The sequence below is a fragment of the Drosophila virilis genome, chromosome 2, assembly GCF_030788295.1.
Source record: "Drosophila virilis strain 15010-1051.87 chromosome 2, Dvir_AGI_RSII-ME, whole genome shotgun sequence".
Taxonomy (NCBI): domain Eukaryota; kingdom Metazoa; phylum Arthropoda; class Insecta; order Diptera; family Drosophilidae; genus Drosophila; species Drosophila virilis.
The window spans coordinates 33,423,061-33,441,414 of record NC_091544.1 but is presented as its reverse complement, the minus strand read 5'-3'; the positions used below and the strand labels follow the sequence as shown (position 1 = coordinate 33,441,414).

Sequence of the window (18,354 nt, the reverse complement as noted above, 5' to 3'; positions counted from 1 at the left end):
TATGTATTGTTGCTCTTGTGCTAATTGTATCTTCGCCTAAGAAGTTTTCGTTTAATTGAATTCTGGACAGAGCATCTGCCACATAATTTTCTTTTCCTGGGACGTATTTAATTTGGAAATCAAACTCATTTAGCTTGATCTTCCACCTTTGTAATTTCATGTTAGGTTCTTTCATATTATTTAACCAGACGAGTGGTCTGTGATCACTAAGGATTTGAAATTGTCGACCAAAAAGATAGGACCTAAAGTATTTAGTGGCCCAAACGATTGCTAATAATTCTTTTTCAATCGTTGAATAATTTAACTCATGCTCGTTGAGAGTTCTACTTGCATAGCATATAGGCTTATGCTCTTGCGAAAGGACGGCCCCTATTGCCATATTACTTGCGTCTGTAGTTAATGAAAATGGTTTTTCGAAGTTAGGGTATATTAAAATTGGGTCGGATGTTATGAGTACTTTTAGCTTTTCAAACGCTAGTTCGTAGTCTCTGTCTTTTATATTGATTTTTGCTCCCTTTTTTAATTTAAGTGTTAATGGTTTTACTATATTAGCGAAATTTGGTATAAATTTCCTATAGAAACCACATAATCCTAGAAATGATTTAATTTCTTTTGGGGTTTTTGGAATTGGGAATTTGACAATTGCTTGTATCTTGTTGGGATTTGGTTTTATACCCTCAGTTGTGATGATGTGACCGAGAAATTCAGTTTCTTTTCTCATAAACTCGCATTTATCCAACTGTAGTTTTAAGTTAGCTTCTCTAAGCTTCTTAAATACCTTTTGTAGCGACAAAATGTGTTCCTCCAATGAAGTGGAAAAAATAATAATGTCGTCTAAGTAGACCAGACAATCTTTAAAAATTAAATCTTCTAAGAGATTGTTCATACAACGTTGGAACGTTGCAGGTGCATTCTTAAGACCAAATGGCATGCGAGTGTACTCGTAATGGCCATGTTTAGTCGAAAATGCGGTCTTGGGTATTGAACCAGGATCCATTTGGATTTGGTGGAAGCCTTTGGCTAGATCAATGGTTGTGAAATATTGACATTTTCCAAGTTTGTCTAATATTTCATCCATGATCGGGATAGGGTATTTATCATTAATAGTTCATTGAGATTGCGGTAATCTATGACTAACCGGAACTTTTGCTTTCCAGATGCATCGTTTTTCTTTGGAACGATTATTACTGGTGAGCAGTAAGGGGATTTGGATTTACGTATGATATTTTGTTTTATCATATCGCTTATTTGTTTATTTACTTCCTCATCGTATATTTGAGGATATTTGTATGGACGCTTGTAAATTGGGTCCTCATGTTTTGTTAGAATTTTGTGTTTAATTGTACTAGTGAAAGTCAAATTGTCACCTTCATGGTACTGGATATCACGAAATTCATGTAAAACTTTTTTTATTTTTTCTTTTTCTTCTGAGTTTAGGTGCTCTAGCCTAAACTCATTGTTTTCTATTAATTCATTATTAATAGCGAAGTTAAATGGTCTGTCCTCTGTTGAGGGTGGATCAAGGCACTCTTGTGCGGTCATGTCCTCTTCGACCTCTTCGTCGTTATATCTAAAACAAAAGTTAAATTCTCCTAAGGTTACGGATCCTTGTGCATAGTCTATTTTTGCTTGACATGCCTCAAGGTATTCTCTCCCAATCAGAACATCATAATGCTCTGAGAAGTCGTGAATATAGAATTTTTGTTTGCTCGGACAAATTTTGCTTGCTCCTAATCGTATACTTTGTTTTAATTCAATAACACCATTTATGGTGTGAACCTTTAATGTTTCGTTGTAAACTGGAAAATTTAAGCGGTTAGTTTTCATTAGATTAATGGTTGAACCTGTGTCGATGACACATTTTAGAACTTCGTCATTCATAATCAATTTTATGAATGGATTTCTTCTGTTTGTTCCGAGGCTTGCTGATGAAAATTTTCGGATGTATCCATTTTCATCTGCCCACTGTTACTATCTCTTTGACGTTTAGTCGGAGGGTTTGGTGCATTCAAGCGTGAATGGGACTGATTTTGGTAGTTTAAGGGATTTTGGTATCTACCTTGACTTAATTTCTGTTGGAACTCGTGGTGAGCTTTCTGATTGTCTTCGGACTTATTATGCTGTTTATTTTGTGCGTGATAACTCTGATTCGTGTTGGAATAGCCACTTGAAATGGTGGTTGGGTTAGCATTTTGCTGATAATTTCCCATGTTCCTACGATTGTTATTTGGATTTCCCTGAACATTATTATTTTTAGGTTTTTCAGTAACGCTATTTTCATATAATCCCTCTCTTTGAGCTACTTGCTTTAGTTTTTGTGTCGACGTAATGTCGTGTCTGGCTAACATCATGAAAAGCCTATCTGGTAATTTTTTTGTAATAACATCTTTGATTGTGTTATTCATAGCATTTGTATAAAGGGTTGTATTGCTAGGTATATTTTCTAGTGCTAACTTATTTAAAATAACAAAAGATTTATTCTCGAGCTCCTCGATGAACTTACGGACGTTTCCTTGGTAATTCGTGTTGTATAAGCGTCGAAGGAGTTCTTCAAATGGTGTCTGCACTTTGTATTCTTCAATCAATGCGTTTCTCAGCTCCTGCCAAGTGTTGGCTGCTGTCCTTTGTGATATTCTCTGAGCATCTCCTGTGACTTGCAATTCGATGGCTCCGTATAAGATGCTATGTTGTCTAACATCTCGGGTTGGATACAGGTGTAGGATGTAATCTATCCTTTTAATGAAGGCGTTTAGTTGATCCGTTGATCCGTCAAAGCTTGGCACCTGTCTAAGTTGTGAAAGGGCCTGGTTGAGGTGTTGTTCTGATAATTCCATTGTCATCTTGGTGTAATACACTTTTTTTTGAATAGTTTTGAGTTTGTAGGTTTGAACTTTATTGTTCTTTGATTTTGCACTTTTATTTTAAGTTAAAGTTTGTGATGGATTATTGTGTAAATGTTTTTTTTTTTTTTTGTGTGTGTGTCTTAAAAAGACTCAGTAATAACGTATTGCAGGGATCAAACGATATGCAAAGCCAGTCGTTATTAACTGTAGTAGCTTTATTGCCCAAAGGGTCAATATTATTAAGCTACTAATGACCCGAAGGTTCTTGTGCGGATACGTATTCGAGAAAATTTTTATTACACTCCGACAACACTTTCGGTCGCGATTGTGCGTTAGATCTGGGAATTAATTATCCTTTAGCGATCTTTAATTTTTCCCGACGTATCCTACCGGCTGCGCCAATTAAGTTTTACACGTTAGGTTACTATAAAAAAATATATTTCAATTTATTATTTTCACTTAACGGCTACTTTTGTTGAGTACATTCAGATTTGCTTCCCGAATATGAACTGATTTATCTAACTGTTGCGGTCGCTTAGCAAACTTCGCTTTGAGAGAGTTTGAGTCAAAATTGAGTGAAGTTTGAGCTGCGTCAGCAATTATGCGTGGGATAGTACTCTGATGGGAACATTGACAGTGGCGTGATATTTAGGGTGAATTGTTTATGTCTACCAAAGGGGGACAGTTTGATCTTGACCAATGTCGATGTTATCACCAGGCTCTTTGTTTACAATATTAGAAATGTTTATAATTGTGCTTATGCTTATGTGCTAAGTTATGTTAAAGGGTGGGTGCGACTATGGATATGTCACTATATATATATATATATATAATTAAGTTTTACACGTTAGGTTACTATAAAAAAATATATTTCAATTTATTATTTTCACTTAACGGCTACTTTTGTTGAGTACATTCAGATTTGCTTCCCGAATAAGAACTGATTTATCTAACTGTTGCGGTCGCTTAGCAAACTTCGCTTTGAGAGAGTTTGAGTCAAAATTGAGTGAAGTTTGAGCTGCGTCAGCAATTATGCGTGGGATAGTACTCTGATGGGAACATTGACAGTGGCGTGATATTTAGGGTGAATTGTTTATGTCTACCAAAGGGGGACAGTTTGATCTTGACCAATGTCGATGTTATCACCAGGCTCTTTGTTTACAATATTAGAAATGTTTATAATTGTGCTTATGCTTATGTGCTAAGATATGTTAAAGGGTGGGTGCGACTATGGATATGTCACTCCCCCAACCATTAGAAAAGTGCCTGTCCTCAGGTGTTTAAGTTTGGATATAGTGTAACATTTTCTTCTTTTACAATTGGTATATCTCCTATTATTGTAGGTGTTTCTTCTACTTTGGGTTTTTTATATTTTATAATTAATTTCTTAGGTATGCTTTTGAACTTATATGTCAAATACAGTGTTAAACTTATTAATATGATTACAAATATGGTTATTGTAATTATCTGGAATACATTGTTAAATTTTGTATGTGCATTTATAATTTGTTTCGTTTGTACAAACGAAAGTGGTTCTAATTTTATAACATCATTGCTTACGTAAATGCTTTGAGTATAATCTAACATATTGTTTGAAATTGAAATTTCATTAATTTGCAATGAACAATTAAAGATTTTTATTATATTGTTTCCTTCTATTGTTATTTCGTTATTTATACAATTATGGTTTAATATAGTTTTTGGTAAATTCCAAGTTAAAATTATATTTGGTTCTATGTAGTTGATTTGAAAATTTTGCAAAATTTTAGTATAACTACATTCTGATGTTATTTGGTTTAAAATTCCTGTTAAACATTCATTATTAATTAATTTTTTTGTTTCTCTGCTATAAACTTTTTTATCTTGGGTAAAATATTTTTCATGAGCTATTTCTGTCAAAATATTATTATTTTCATCCGGGTATGGAATTATTTCGAATACCGGGCTTTTTATTATTTCTCGAGGAATATGGGATATTATCAGTATTTCGTTTGTATCTGATTTAAACCAAGTGGAAGTTTTTGTATTCAACAATTTCTCAGAATTAACATGCAACAAATAGTCATGTTTTAGTAATTTTGGGTTAAAAATTCCTAATCTTGTGAGCTGCATTCCCATCTCAATGTCTTCTATATATTCTGTAAAGTGTTGTAAGTTAAATATAAGGATATCTAATTTCTTTCCTTTTTGTTTCTCTTGATCTAGTTCGTTCATGATTTCTATTCCTTTGTTTATAGCTTCTATTATGTAATTTAATTCGTTAACCTGAACGCTGTTTTCTGCTAAGTTGCTTATTTTTTGTTCAATTTCTGCTTTGTCTTCTTGATTTAATGTTCCAAATAAGTATTTATATGCTGTTCCTACTATGTTAACTAAACCTCTTTTGCTACGTTTGGCTATTTTTAAGCCGTTTATTTCTCTGTTTAATTTTTCTACTAGGTATTCGATTTGTATAAGGTTATTGAATTCTTTACTTTGTTCAATTAAATTGTTAAAAGTTTCTTCGGTTTTTGTTGAGGTTATTTATTAGTTTTTCTTTATTAGCTTGAGTGTCATACTCTGGTGTACCTGCATATATGAATATGTCCGCTGGTGTTCTGTTAGTCGTTTTGTGCTTTGTTTTATGATTGTACGTGTAGAGTATAGTTTCAAATTTTGTAAGTTTATTTTCGACGTCTGAGTCGCTGTTAATGATTCTTAGTTTTTCGTTAACTGTCTTATGAAATCGTTCTACGTCGGATATACCATTTTTACTAGTGGTTATATTAATATTTACTGCTTCTGATTTTAGCCATAATTGTAAAGCTGTACACATAAAAGCTGAGTCTTTGTCTGCCTTTATTTCGATGGGTTTACCCATTTGGTTGAACACTTGTAATATAGCTCGTTTGGTTTCTAGCCAGTCTCTACTTTTTATTTCTATTAATGATGCAAATTTTGAATAGATATCAATGCAAGATAAAAATTGTTTATCTCCTACTATGTAAAAATCCATTACATATTTTTCTCGGATATTAGCGATTTCCGGAGTTATTTCGAAAGTTAATTTTGTATCTCTGTGTTCTGTTTTTGCGATGTTGCAAATCTCACATTCATTTATTAGATTTTGAATTAAATTTTGATAATCTGGGAAATAGTGGGTTTCTTTGAACCAATTGATAGTTTTTTCAATTCCTGGGTGTAATAATTCTTTGTGCTTTTTTAATATTAATTCTTTGAATTCTGCGTATGTTTGAAGGTCTATTAATTTTGTACTAGTTTTCATTGCCTTTGTTGAATTATTCGGACTTATTATTTCTAAGTAGGCTTCTTGAAAAATTGGAAAATCTGCTTCGTTGTGGAAGTATAGCACACTTTTCTTTGTGCATAAGTATTCTTTTATTAATTCTTTGGCATGCGTATTAGTCATGTCTTTGTACGTAATTTTTATGTTGGTTTTGTGAAAGTAATTCGTAACTTTTGTTTCGTTCTCGGTTCCTTTTTCAAATTCTATTTGTCGATTATAATAATTAAGTGGTCTTTCTGTGATTTGTAAATGGTTACTGTTGTCTTCTTGAGCACTATGTATTGTTGCTCTTGTGCTAATTGTATCTTCGCCTAAGAAGTTTTCGTTTAATTGAATTCTGGACAGAGCATCTGCCACATAATTTTCTTTTCCTGGGACGTATTTAATTTGGAAATCAAACTCATTTAGCTTGATCTTCCACCTTTGTAATTTCATGTTAGGTTCTTTCATATTATTTAACCAGACGAGTGGTCTGTGATCACTAAGGATTTGAAATTGTCGACCAAAAAGATAGGACCTAAAGTATTTAGTGGCCCAAACGATTGCTAATAATTCTTTTTCAATCGTTGAATAATTTAACTCATGCTCGTTGAGAGTTCTACTTGCATAGCATATAGGCTTATGCTCTTGCGAAAGGACGGCCCCTATTGCCATATTACTTGCGTCTGTAGTTAATGAAAATGGTTTTTCGAAGTTAGGGTATATTAAAATTGGGTCGGATGTTATGAGTACTTTTAGCTTTTCAAACGCTAGTTCGTAGTCTCTGTCTTTTATATTGATTTTTGCTCCCTTTTTTAATTTAAGTGTTAATGGTTTTACTATATTAGCGAAATTTGGTATAAATTTCCTATAGAAACCACATAATCCTAGAAATGATTTAATTTCTTTTGGGGTTTTTGGAATTGGGAATTTGACAATTGCTTGTATCTTGTTGGGATTTGGTTTTATACCCTCAGTTGTGATGATGTGACCGAGAAATTCAGTTTCTTTTCTCATAAACTCGCATTTATCCAACTGTAGTTTTAAGTTAGCTTCTCTAAGCTTCTTAAATACCTTTTGTAGCGACAAAATGTGTTCCTCCAATGAAGTGGAAAAAATAATAATGTCGTCTAAGTAGACCAGACAATCTTTAAAAATTAAATCTTCTAAGAGATTGTTCATACAACGTTGGAACGTTGCAGGTGCATTCTTAAGACCAAATGGCATGCGAGTGTACTCGTAATGGCCATGTTTAGTCGAAAATGCGGTCTTGGGTATTGAACCAGGATCCATTTGGATTTGGTGGAAGCCTTTGGCTAGATCAATGGTTGTGAAATATTGACATTTTCCAAGTTTGTCTAATATTTCATCCATGATCGGGATAGGGTATTTATCATTAATAGTTAGTTCATTGAGATTGCGGTAATCTATGACTAACCGGAACTTTTGCTTTCCAGATGCATCGTTTTTCTTTGGAACGATTATTACTGGTGAGCAGTAAGGGGATTTGGATTTACGTATGATATTTTGTTTTATCATATCGCTTATTTGTTTATTTACTTCCTCATCGTATATTTGAGGATATTTGTATGGACGCTTGTAAATTGGGTCCTCATGTTTTGTTAGAATTTTGTGTTTAATTGTACTAGTGAAAGTCAAATTGTCACCTTCATGGTACTGGATATCACGAAATTCATGTAAAACTTTTTTTATTTTTTCTTTTTCTTCTGAGTTTAGGTGCTCTAGCCTAAACTCATTGTTTTCTATTAATTCATTATTAATAGCGAAGTTAAATGGTCTGTCCTCTGTTGAGGGTGGATCAAGGCACTCTTGTGCGGTCATGTCCTCTTCGACCTCTTCGTCGTTATATCTAAAACAAAAGTTAAATTCTCCTAAGGTTACGGATCCTTGTGCATAGTCTATTTTTGCTTGACATGCCTCAAGGTATTCTCTCCCAATCAGAACATCATAATGCTCTGAGAAGTCGTGAATATAGAATTTTTGTTTGCTCGGACAAATTTTGCTTGCTCCTAATCGTATACTTTGTTTTAATTCAATAACACCATTTATGGTGTGAACCTTTAATGTTTCGTTGTAAACTGGAAAATTTAAGCGGTTTGTTTTCATTAGATTTATGGTTGAACCTGTGTCGATGACACATTTTAGAACTTCGTCATTCATAATCAATTTTATGAATGGATTTCTTCTGTTTGTTCCGAGGCTTGCTGATGAAAATTTTCGGATGTATCCATTTTCATCTGCCCACTGTTACTATCTCTTTGACGTTTAGTCGGAGGGTTTGGTGCATTCAAGCGTGAATGGGACTGATTTTGGTAGTTTAAGGGATTTTGGTATCTACCTTGACTTAATTTCTGTTGGAACTCGTGGTGAGCTTTCTGATTGTCTTCGGACTTATTATGCTGTTTATTTTGTGCGTGATAACTCTGATTCGTGTTGGAATAGCCACTTGAAATGGTGGTTGGGTTAGCATTTTGCTGATAATTTCCCATGTTCCTACGATTGTTATTTGGATTTCCCTGAACATTATTATTTTTAGGTTTTTCAGTAACGCTATTTTCATATAATCCCTCTCTTTGAGCTACTTGCTTTAGTTTTTGTGTCGACGTAATGTCGTGTCTGGCTAACATCATGAAAAGCCTATCTGGTAATTTTTTTGTAATAACATCTTTGATTGTGTTATTCATAGCATTTGTATAAAGGGTTGTATTGCTAGGTATATTTTCTAGTGCTAACTTATTTAAAATAACAAAAGATTTATTCTCGAGCTCCTCGATGAACTTACGGACGTTTCCTTGGTAATTCGTGTTGTATAAGCGTCGAAGGAGTTCTTCAAATGGTGTCTGCACTTTGTATTCTTCAATCAATGCGTTTCTCAGCTCCTGCCAAGTGTTGGCTGCTGTCCTTTGTGATATTCTCTGAGCATCTCCTGTGACTTGCAATTCGATGGCTCCGTATAAGATGCTATGTTGTCTAACATCTCGGGTTGGATACAGGTGTAGGATGTAATCTATCCTTTTAATGAAGGCGTTTAGTTGATCCGTTGATCCGTCAAAGCTTGGCACCTGTCTAAGTTGTGAAAGGGCCTGGTTGAGGTGTTGTTCTGATAATTCCATTGTCATCTTGGTGTAATACACTTTTTTTTGAATAGTTTTGAGTTTGTAGGTTTGAACTTTATTGTTCTTTGATTTTGCACTTTTATTTTAAGTTAAAGTTTGTGATGGATTATTGTGCAAATGTTTTTTTTTTTTTTGTGTGTGTGTCTTAAAAAGACTCAGTAATAACGTATTGCAGGGATCAAACGATATGCAAAGCCAGTCGTTATTAACTGTAGTAGCTTTATTGCCCAAAGGGTCAATATTATTAAGCTACTAATGACCCGAAGGTTCTTGTGCGGATACGTATTCGAGAAAATTTTTATTACACTCCGACAACACTTTCGGTCGCGATTGTGCGTTAGATCTGGGAATTAATTATCCTTTAGCGATCTTTAATTTTTCCCGACGTATCCTACCGGCTGCGCCAATTAAGTTTTACACGTTAGGTTACTATAAAAAAATATATTTCAATTTATTATTTTCACTTAACGGCTACTTTTGTTGAGTACATTCAGATTTGCTTCCCGAATAAGAACTGATTTATCTAACTGTTGCGGTCGCTTAGCAAACTTCGCTTTGAGAGAGTTTGAGTCAAAATTGAGTGAAGTTTGAGCTGCGTCAGCAATTATGCGTGGGATAGTACTCTGATGGGAACATTGACAGTGGCGTGATATTTAGGGTGAATTGTTTATGTCTACCAAAGGGGGACAGTTTGATCTTGACCAATGTCGATGTTATCACCAGGCTCTTTGTTTACAATATTAGAAATGTTTATAATTGTGCTTATGCTTATGTGCTAAGATATGTTAAAGGGTGGGTGCGACTATGGATATGTCACTATATATATGTGTGAACTTGATCTATGTCTATAGCTGGACTTGCTCAGCTCTACGGTGTATATGCATATATTTACCATTCGGTTGACATTTATTATCAATTAATTTACATATTTCGCACCTCGAAATTGTATTTACACGCGCTCATGCGATGCTTTTTAATAAGTTACTGTAATTCAATAATTTCAATTATTATAATATATAGTTTAATATTTTATTTACACAATGTTTGCTTATCAATAATGCGCAAATACTAGACTATGAACGAAAATTTCGAACAAATTTTTATTGGTAGCTATAAATATTATTATTAATTATTTGCTATACTTTTAAAAGGTGTTTTACACAATTTTATGTACAAAACTTTGGCTGCAGTTCCTGTCAAAAAGTATTTAAAACAATAATGCAAATAGATATAGTAAACCAAATCAGATTGGTATCCTTACCAAGTTAAATCAGGATATATCCCAAAGAAAAATAAGCAAGAATTTGTTTGATATGGCTTACATATATTTCGTTTTCTTCTTTATGAAAAAATAATAAATAATTAATAATCAAATTAATATTAAAAAGAAAACAATAGAAACTTTCTTTAAAAACGCAATTTTTATTATTATAAAATATATAAAACGTTTATATTTATACATATAAATAAAATAATGCTTAGTCTAAAAGATCGTTTTAAAACTGAAAACTTGCACTGAATTGGTATTGCCCGCTTTTTTTTAATTGTTTATAAAAAATAAAAAAATTAGCTAAATTTTGCATTGTAAAATAATAAAAATAAAATTTGTATTTTCGTTAAATTTTTTCCACATCTTTGAGACATGGTTTGGAGAAGTTGAGAATTTGTATTTCTTAATTTCCTTATGATATTTGATTTTATTTGATTTTATTTTTTACATTTTACTTAAAGTAAAATAAAGTAAAAAATTGCTAAAGCACACACAAAATATAATTGCCACACATAAAGTAAAAATATATTTTTGGTATAATTCTGCAAACCACTGGGAGATTAGACTTTAAAGTACACTATAGAACGCATAGACCTATATAGTTATAGGTCTCTATATGTATGTATATATGCTACAAGAAATACATAAATATTTTGCCTAACATACATTTACATTTGTCTTTTTTGTGTATTTTATTTGTTATATTTCGTTTGTGGTAGGATATATCAAAAATGTTACTTTAGTTTAGTTTTCTTTCATTTGATTTAAAAATTAAGTAGAACTCAGTGCCTTTAAATATTATACAGACATATAGTAGAACTGATGGACGCCCAAAAAAAGAAGAGAATTCAAAAATATTGAAACGTTAAACGCTTAGGATTTATTTTAATCTTTTTCTTTCTTTTGCAACAGTTAACCAGGGAGCAGCTTTGTATCTACAAAATACAAAACCGCATTTGGCTGTCAGTTGTGGGCGCCTGGGTGAAAGTTGAAAATTGTTTATGTACAAGTTACAACAACTAAAGGAGATTTTAAAACAATTAAGCTACACGATTCTCGTTTCTTGTTTTTGTTTTTTTTTTTTTTACATTTTTCATTAGAGATTTTTTCTGTTGGTTTTTTTTTTGTTGGTTTTTTCAATATGCATAAATAATTACACTACTTGACATCCACAATGAGAGGAACTTCGCTGATATCGATTAAATTTGGCGGCGATGGCAGCGACGATTGTTGTTGTTGCTGCTGGGCTGTCGAGACGGCCGTTGCTGTCGGTGTGGACGATGCCGATGACAGCGAGCCAGCTGAGGAAGAGGAGGAGGCCATGACCGCTGCCGTGGCCAATTGCTCATCGCTATTGCTGTTGTTACTGCTATGGCTGTGGCTGTGGCTGCTGTTCCCGCTGGCCAGCAGCAATCGTTGGTGGTGTTGTTGCAGGCACTGATTTGCATTGACAGCGGCAGCGGCCATCATCATAGTCGCTGCATCGCAGTAATTAGACAGCATTGTTGTTGTACTCACTGACGCTGGCATTGATGTTGTTGTTGTTGTTGCAATTGCTGGTGTCACATATGCAGCAGAAGCAGCTGCTGTTGCATTGGCCATATAATCGCTGCTGCTGCTGCCGGCGCCAAGAAAACCGCTGACGTTCATGTTGTTGTTGCTGTAGTTGCTGATTTGCTGCTGATTGCAAATACTGTTGAGGCTGTTGCTGCAGTTGTTGCCGCCGTTACCGTATGTTGCATGCATGGCAGCAACATTGTTGTGATCGTGGCTGTGATTACCAGCAACAGCAATGCCCCCACACCCATCGCTGCCGCTGCCGTCGCCACCGCCGCCGCCAATGTTGCTGTTGCTAGTTATGTTGTTGTTGTTGCAGGGATTGATGTTGAGCGAAGTGTTGCTATGATTGGCTGCCACAGCGGCCGCCACAGCTGCGGCTGATGATCAAGTTGTTGTCAATTGGCGCCACATTGTGTGTCACATCGAAGGCAGATAGGGCCAAGAGAAACTGTTGCCGCTCAGCAACATGTCGCGTATCAGCGTTTCGATGGGCGTTTTGCCGACTAGACGCACAAAAAACAACTGCTCAATGACCTGGTGAATAAAAGAGCACAAGAGACAAGAAATCAGCAAAAGGATTATATGGGAATGTAAAGGGTTTCTGGTGGATTTTTATCATTATCATGAATGAAAGTATTCTGTTATTTAAAATTGAATTGAAGCCACGTTAGACTGTTCTGGCATCGATTTTACTTACTTGTGAGGAGACGGTACGCAAAGATGGCAATCTGAGTAGCAATTTGCCAAATCTCGTGGGCTGATTCGGATACTGCGTTCGACAATATTCTTCCAAAGCGCACTGAGACTTCTCTTGCAGGGATTCAATGTGTGTCACATCGGACAGACCGCAGGCATCTAAAAAATAATTAATAAGCCCGAAGTTAGTTTAAAACTCCAGCTCTAATCGATAAACAAAGACAAATGGGTTTTTGTGTCTGTACAGTTCACCTGGCGCTGGGCTAAAAAAAAGTATAGTACGTATTCCAGCGAATGGGCGTTCATCTTTCACGTCAAAAGTAGATCAACATAAATTGGGGCCACGCCCACACACAACAACAACAATAACTAGAAAATGGCACATGACGAAATTGCGTCACTCGCATGATTTATGTCCAATTGAGACAACATGGACGTGGACGTGGTCTCAAACACGAACTGCGCCAACACAAGAGAACGTTTAATTAAATTTACAAAAATTAAACTAAGCGGCGACGCCCTCAACACAAGAGGCACAAATAGTTGAGGGGGTGTATGGGAGTGAGGTGGATGGGTCGGTGAAGCGGTGACTATATTGTTGACTTGTCGTTAAAATTGAGAAGACATTGCGCATACGCAGCGTGCGCCGTCAAGTGTTAATTGGCAGCGACACAAAAGTTTGCCTATCAATATACATGTTTGTTGTGCATGTATGTATGTATTTAAGTGTTGTAAAACAGCAACAAATTTTACAACCACACATATATATACATAAATATTTGTTGCTCATACTTGCTGTGCTGCGCCTATTTGAAATTCAAATTAGACATCAGCACATGTAAATTTGCATAGCTTTAAACATACTCAATCGCTGTTAAGAATGCGTCTTATATCTGCATATTTTTCTTGTTGTTGCTTTAATTTGCTTTATTAGTCAGCGCATACAAAACGCCAAACAGAATCTGATGCTACTCAAAAAAAAACACCGAGAAAATGTATCTTTTGCAAATTACGCAAAATTTACAAGTGGCATTTTTAATGGTTTGGCTTGCAGCTGGTTTGCGGCAGCCAAATGAATTGGCCAGTCTTGGCGGCTTTTGTGGCCAAACTCTGATGGCATCGCTGTATGCCCAAGTCGTCGCCAACGACGTATCCGATTGCGGTGTGAATTTGAATTTGATTGCATTGCCAAATGCCAGCCTATGGGACGTAATGTGTCGTTTTAATGTCTCGCATTTCAGCTAAGTTTTTCAAGCGCTCAGCTCTTTGAATATCATTATGCGATTGGATTGGTTCAAGCTGTCTGTGGCTGCACGCAAAGCGTACTTCAAGTTTCCAACTGTCAATTGAAAGCCAATACATTGAGCCACAATGTAAAATGAGGCGAACAAATTGCCAAATGGGTTCATTAGAGTTAACCCCGCAAGGTAACCGATCGCTATTTGGATTTGCTTATGCGATAAAGTTTGAAAATTGTTTTTAAAGAGCTCATAAGCTGAAGTCAATAAGTGTCTATTTATCGGGGTATATTTTTTGGCATAAAGTGTTAATTCGAATTCTAATCGAAATATTTCCGTAGTTGGTTGCTTGTTTTAAAATATATTCTTTATAACTCTAAGTCTCAAACTAGCAAATCAATTCATTATTTTTGGTATTCGAATAATTATTTAACTTAACTTAAAACTAGGCAATTATGAAGTTATTTGATCCTCAAAATAATTATTAACAAATAATATAAGTCAGTATCTGATTTAATATTCTTCAAATAGTTCTAAGGTAAATTATATTTAAGTTAAATCAAAACTAGTCAAATACTTAATTTATTAAATTTTTAAATACATATTTTCCTAGTTTTATCATTATCATAAAAATGGTCATAAATATTTCTTAATATAATTTTAAAAAAATCTGTCAATATTTATTGCTTGATTAATACATATAATAATATTATATGAATGTGTTATAGTGTTCATTTATTTTTATTTTTAAGTCAATTTATTTTCTGCCTTTTAACAATTATCAAATGCTGCCTATTTTAAGTATTCAATTATAAACTTAAATGAAATTGCCGACAAATGACTTCTGTGTGCAAAATGTAAAAATAAACAAAACTCAAGTTCCCGAGAAGTGTTTACATTCATTTTGTTAATTTTCTGTCATTTGCTAAGTGAATTGTCAATTTTAAATATGCCGCAAAGTTGAATAAATAAGAATTACATAACAAAATTGCATTAAATTATAAAACTGAGTATAAAAAGAAGAACTGCAATCAAATAAAAAGCACAAAGTTCAAGTGTAGAAAAAGAAAGAAAATTGCAAACAAATCCACGCCGCAAGATACTTTATGGCTCAACAAAAACTTGCATTTAGGCCAAAGAAACAAGCATACTGAACTCCAGAGTTGGCCGCCCCTCCCCACCTCCCTGAGCAACACAATGCGCGTAAATCAAGATAAATGATTTGTCGCCAAAGGCAACAGAAATTCAATTAGCCATTATTAACCATTTCATTTCATAAACAACCAATCGAAAATAATCGTGAAGTTACAAATTAGATCTGAACAGTTGGGGTTGAAAAGCTCTGCGAATCACATCGCTTGGCCATGGTCAATAATTGTCAATTGACTTTGGCTATTAGCTTTGATGATCCTGTGACCGAGTGCCAGTCGAATGTCGTAAAAGAAAACGAGTCCGGAGGACATGAGAAGAGGGCAGCAAATAGTCGGAAAGACGACCTATCTTCAGTAGGCCGAAGACTTAATACCCTTACAGGTATGCGGATTTAATGTGAATGCTTTCACTTGTGGGAGGGGAATAGTAAAGCTGAAAACTGTTCTATCGTTTGTGCCTATAACAGCTACATGATCTTGTAGTTCGATCCGCCCAATTCTGTTTCAGCTTTTGTACATTAAATACTGAGAAACTAGCTTGCACAACAAGGGAAGACAAGTAACACATTTTGTGACAAAGTAACTATACCCTCGGCAAGGGTATTTCGAAAAAAATGTGCCACAATTCGAATCAATAAGCCAGGCAAAAATTTTATTTACATTGAAATGCAGAAGACGTCGACGACGAGGACGACGAGGAGCGAGTGAAAGAAATTCCAGTTTGTGAATTTGGCCAAAAGAAATGCAGCATTGGAGCCCGCGAGCTGCAGCTTTCTCGGGCGTTTGCAACGGACTGCGACTATAACTATGGCTTAACTTGGCTTTGATTTTTGGGTGTTTTTTTTTTCTTGTTTTTAACTGTTTTCGGGCTGGCTGCGCTTTTGGTTGGACCTCTGCCTGGCTGCCTTCTGCGCAGTTACTAACTCAGCGCGGAGATCGTGACCGCGTGTTTTAAATGCATAATGACCGTAAAGTAGTTGATGTAACTACGTAACCGAATTGTGCTGCCAATAACAACAACAACTGCAACTACAACAACATGCATATCGAATAAGGAGCAGATATTTTTTTTTTGTATTTTGGTCACACAAGAACGTGGCACAGGCTGCGCCCCGCCCCCCACGACCCTGTCTCGCTTTCGGACCATAGCAAAGGTTAAGCTGCTTAACCAAAATTATGAATTGCTGCATTATATTTTATTATATAGTTTTTATGTCAGAAGTAGTTGTTGTTGTTCGACTTGGGCTTCGTGTCTACTCTGGTAACAGTTATAACTTTATTTAGTTTTAATAAGGATTAGTGCATAGGAAAAAATAATATGCCTGCAGATATGATTCGGGCCTTTGGGATAGGTTCATGTTAGGTCAACTGTGAAGTTATATTCGAGCGGCATTTTTAAGAGTCGTTCAAGAAAAAGTGCAACACATAAAAGACAGGTATATGCTGGGTGACAACGATTTAACTAAGTTTGGGGAGAAGGTAATGTACAAATGCGCAAAGGATACATTTTAGGTAAAGCAAGCAACATTCCTGAAATATATCTTTAAACACTAAAGAAAGTCAAAAGAATTTCTTCTGAAATACATACTACTTATCAGAGTAAGCTTTTTTTTAATTTTTCTATTAGTCAAGTTATCTTTCGGTTTAGCAAAGGCTGAAAGCTTATTTTATAATATTGGAGAAAATTTAAATAGTGGATTAGAAATGTTACATTTTTAAATAATTCTATTTTTTGTTTTTTTCTTACGATTTTTTAAAAAAGTCAACGTGTGATATGGGTTATATTTTTTGTACAAATAAGAGATCATTTAGAAATAAAAAATTATATATTATTAATTATATAACATATATATTTATATAATGTTATTTATTAATAAATATCCTTCTTGAATTTTTTTTTGCGAAATTGAACTTCAGGCTAAAATAGATTTTGGGGCTCATAGAATTTTATAAGTGGTTTGAACAATTTCTAATGGGTGCATATGTAATGCATGTAAAAAGATCATATTAAAAGTATATAAAAATTGAAAATTAAAATTAATTATAAATAAAATTAAAAAATTATTTTGAGAACCTTAATTTATATTTGGCTAGTTACAAAATTAAAAAAATGTGTTTCATATCTATTTTATGCAATATTTTCTGTTTAAAATTGTTCTATTCGGGCGGCAAATGTTTAATATCTGACATGGCGATCAGTTTGATTGCAGGTAAATCTTGGGTCTGAATTTAACTGATGCAGCGTCAGGGTTTCCGAGTGAGAGAGCGAGCTGGGATGAAGCGGAATAACGCGCCCAAAAATGATTCTAATCAAAGAGGTCTCTGTTCGAAACTGTTAATTACAAGGCACAAAAGGCACGTCTGTGGCAATTTTCAGAAAGTAGCGCAGGCGATCAATGAGCATCCACAAAACGATTTGTGCAAAATAGAAAAAAAAACAACAGAGGCAGACATAGGCAAAGCCAAAGCTTAAGCCTCAGCACAAAGGTTGGCCAAGAGTCGTAGCCAAAGCTAAAACCAACACAAAATGTTGGTCAAAAAGTGTGGCCAAGACATGAAAGCTACAACTCTTAACAACTGCAACAAACGACAGCAATCAGGCAGCCAGTGCGGTCATTGAGAGGGAGGGAGGGATGGGTTGGCGGTTGCAAGAGCTAGACGTGGCCAACAACCAGATTGGAAGATGCACCACAGAGCCCGCGCAGACATGTCGTCAACGTGCCGCCGCCCGGGTCCATGGCAGAAGATCTACTAAGTCTATACCCGGTATTTTACTACCGCGCGATCGTGTCTATCACAGGCAGGTGGGTGAGCAGCGGGTTGGTGGGGGGTTGAGGTGGAGGGGGCTTGGGCATTGCAGCGATTGATCGGCTGCAGTTTATGGACTCATGCAGCCAATTCAAATGCAATTGCGCTGCGCAAGAGTCGAGAGTTTCAGTTGAGAGTTGCAGTCGCAGCACTGGCAACACGAACTCGCGACGCCCCCTCACAATGGACCCAGAAACCCCAGCCCAGGCAACGAAACCCGTAGATCGACACACACAGCGTTTGGGAAATTGGAAAATTATTTTCATGGCTCTCGCCGGACATGGCCAACAACAAAAACAACAGACTTGGCCAAGGAGCAGTCGTTGCGGCTTGTAAGTAAGCGACATAAACGAGTGTTGTATTAATGTTCATAATGTGGTATCTCG

The 18,354-nt window shown here is 35.2% G+C and overlaps 2 protein-coding genes across 3 annotated transcripts in view; both read right to left on the bottom strand.

Moving 5' to 3' along the window:
* Positions 1-5,861: 5,861 nt before the first annotated feature.
* Positions 5,862-18,354, bottom strand: part of svp (COUP transcription factor 2) — a 36,501-nt gene continuing 24,008 nt past the window's right edge. For both annotated transcript variants that reach the window (XM_032433914.2, XM_002056684.4), the window contains 2 exons: positions 12,773-12,930; positions 5,862-12,609 (listed from right to left, as the gene is read on the bottom strand). In XM_032433914.2, coding sequence (XP_032289805.1) covers positions 12,493-12,609; positions 12,773-12,930 — 275 coding nt within the window. In that variant the 3' untranslated portion in view covers positions 5,862-12,492. The remainder of the gene's footprint in view (positions 12,610-12,772; positions 12,931-18,354) is intronic.
* LOC26531748 (homeotic protein ocelliless) lies at positions 11,674-12,261 on the bottom strand. The gene has a single exon (XM_015170814.3). The coding sequence runs from the start codon at positions 12,259-12,261 to the stop codon at positions 11,674-11,676; it is 588 nt and encodes a 195-aa protein (XP_015026300.2).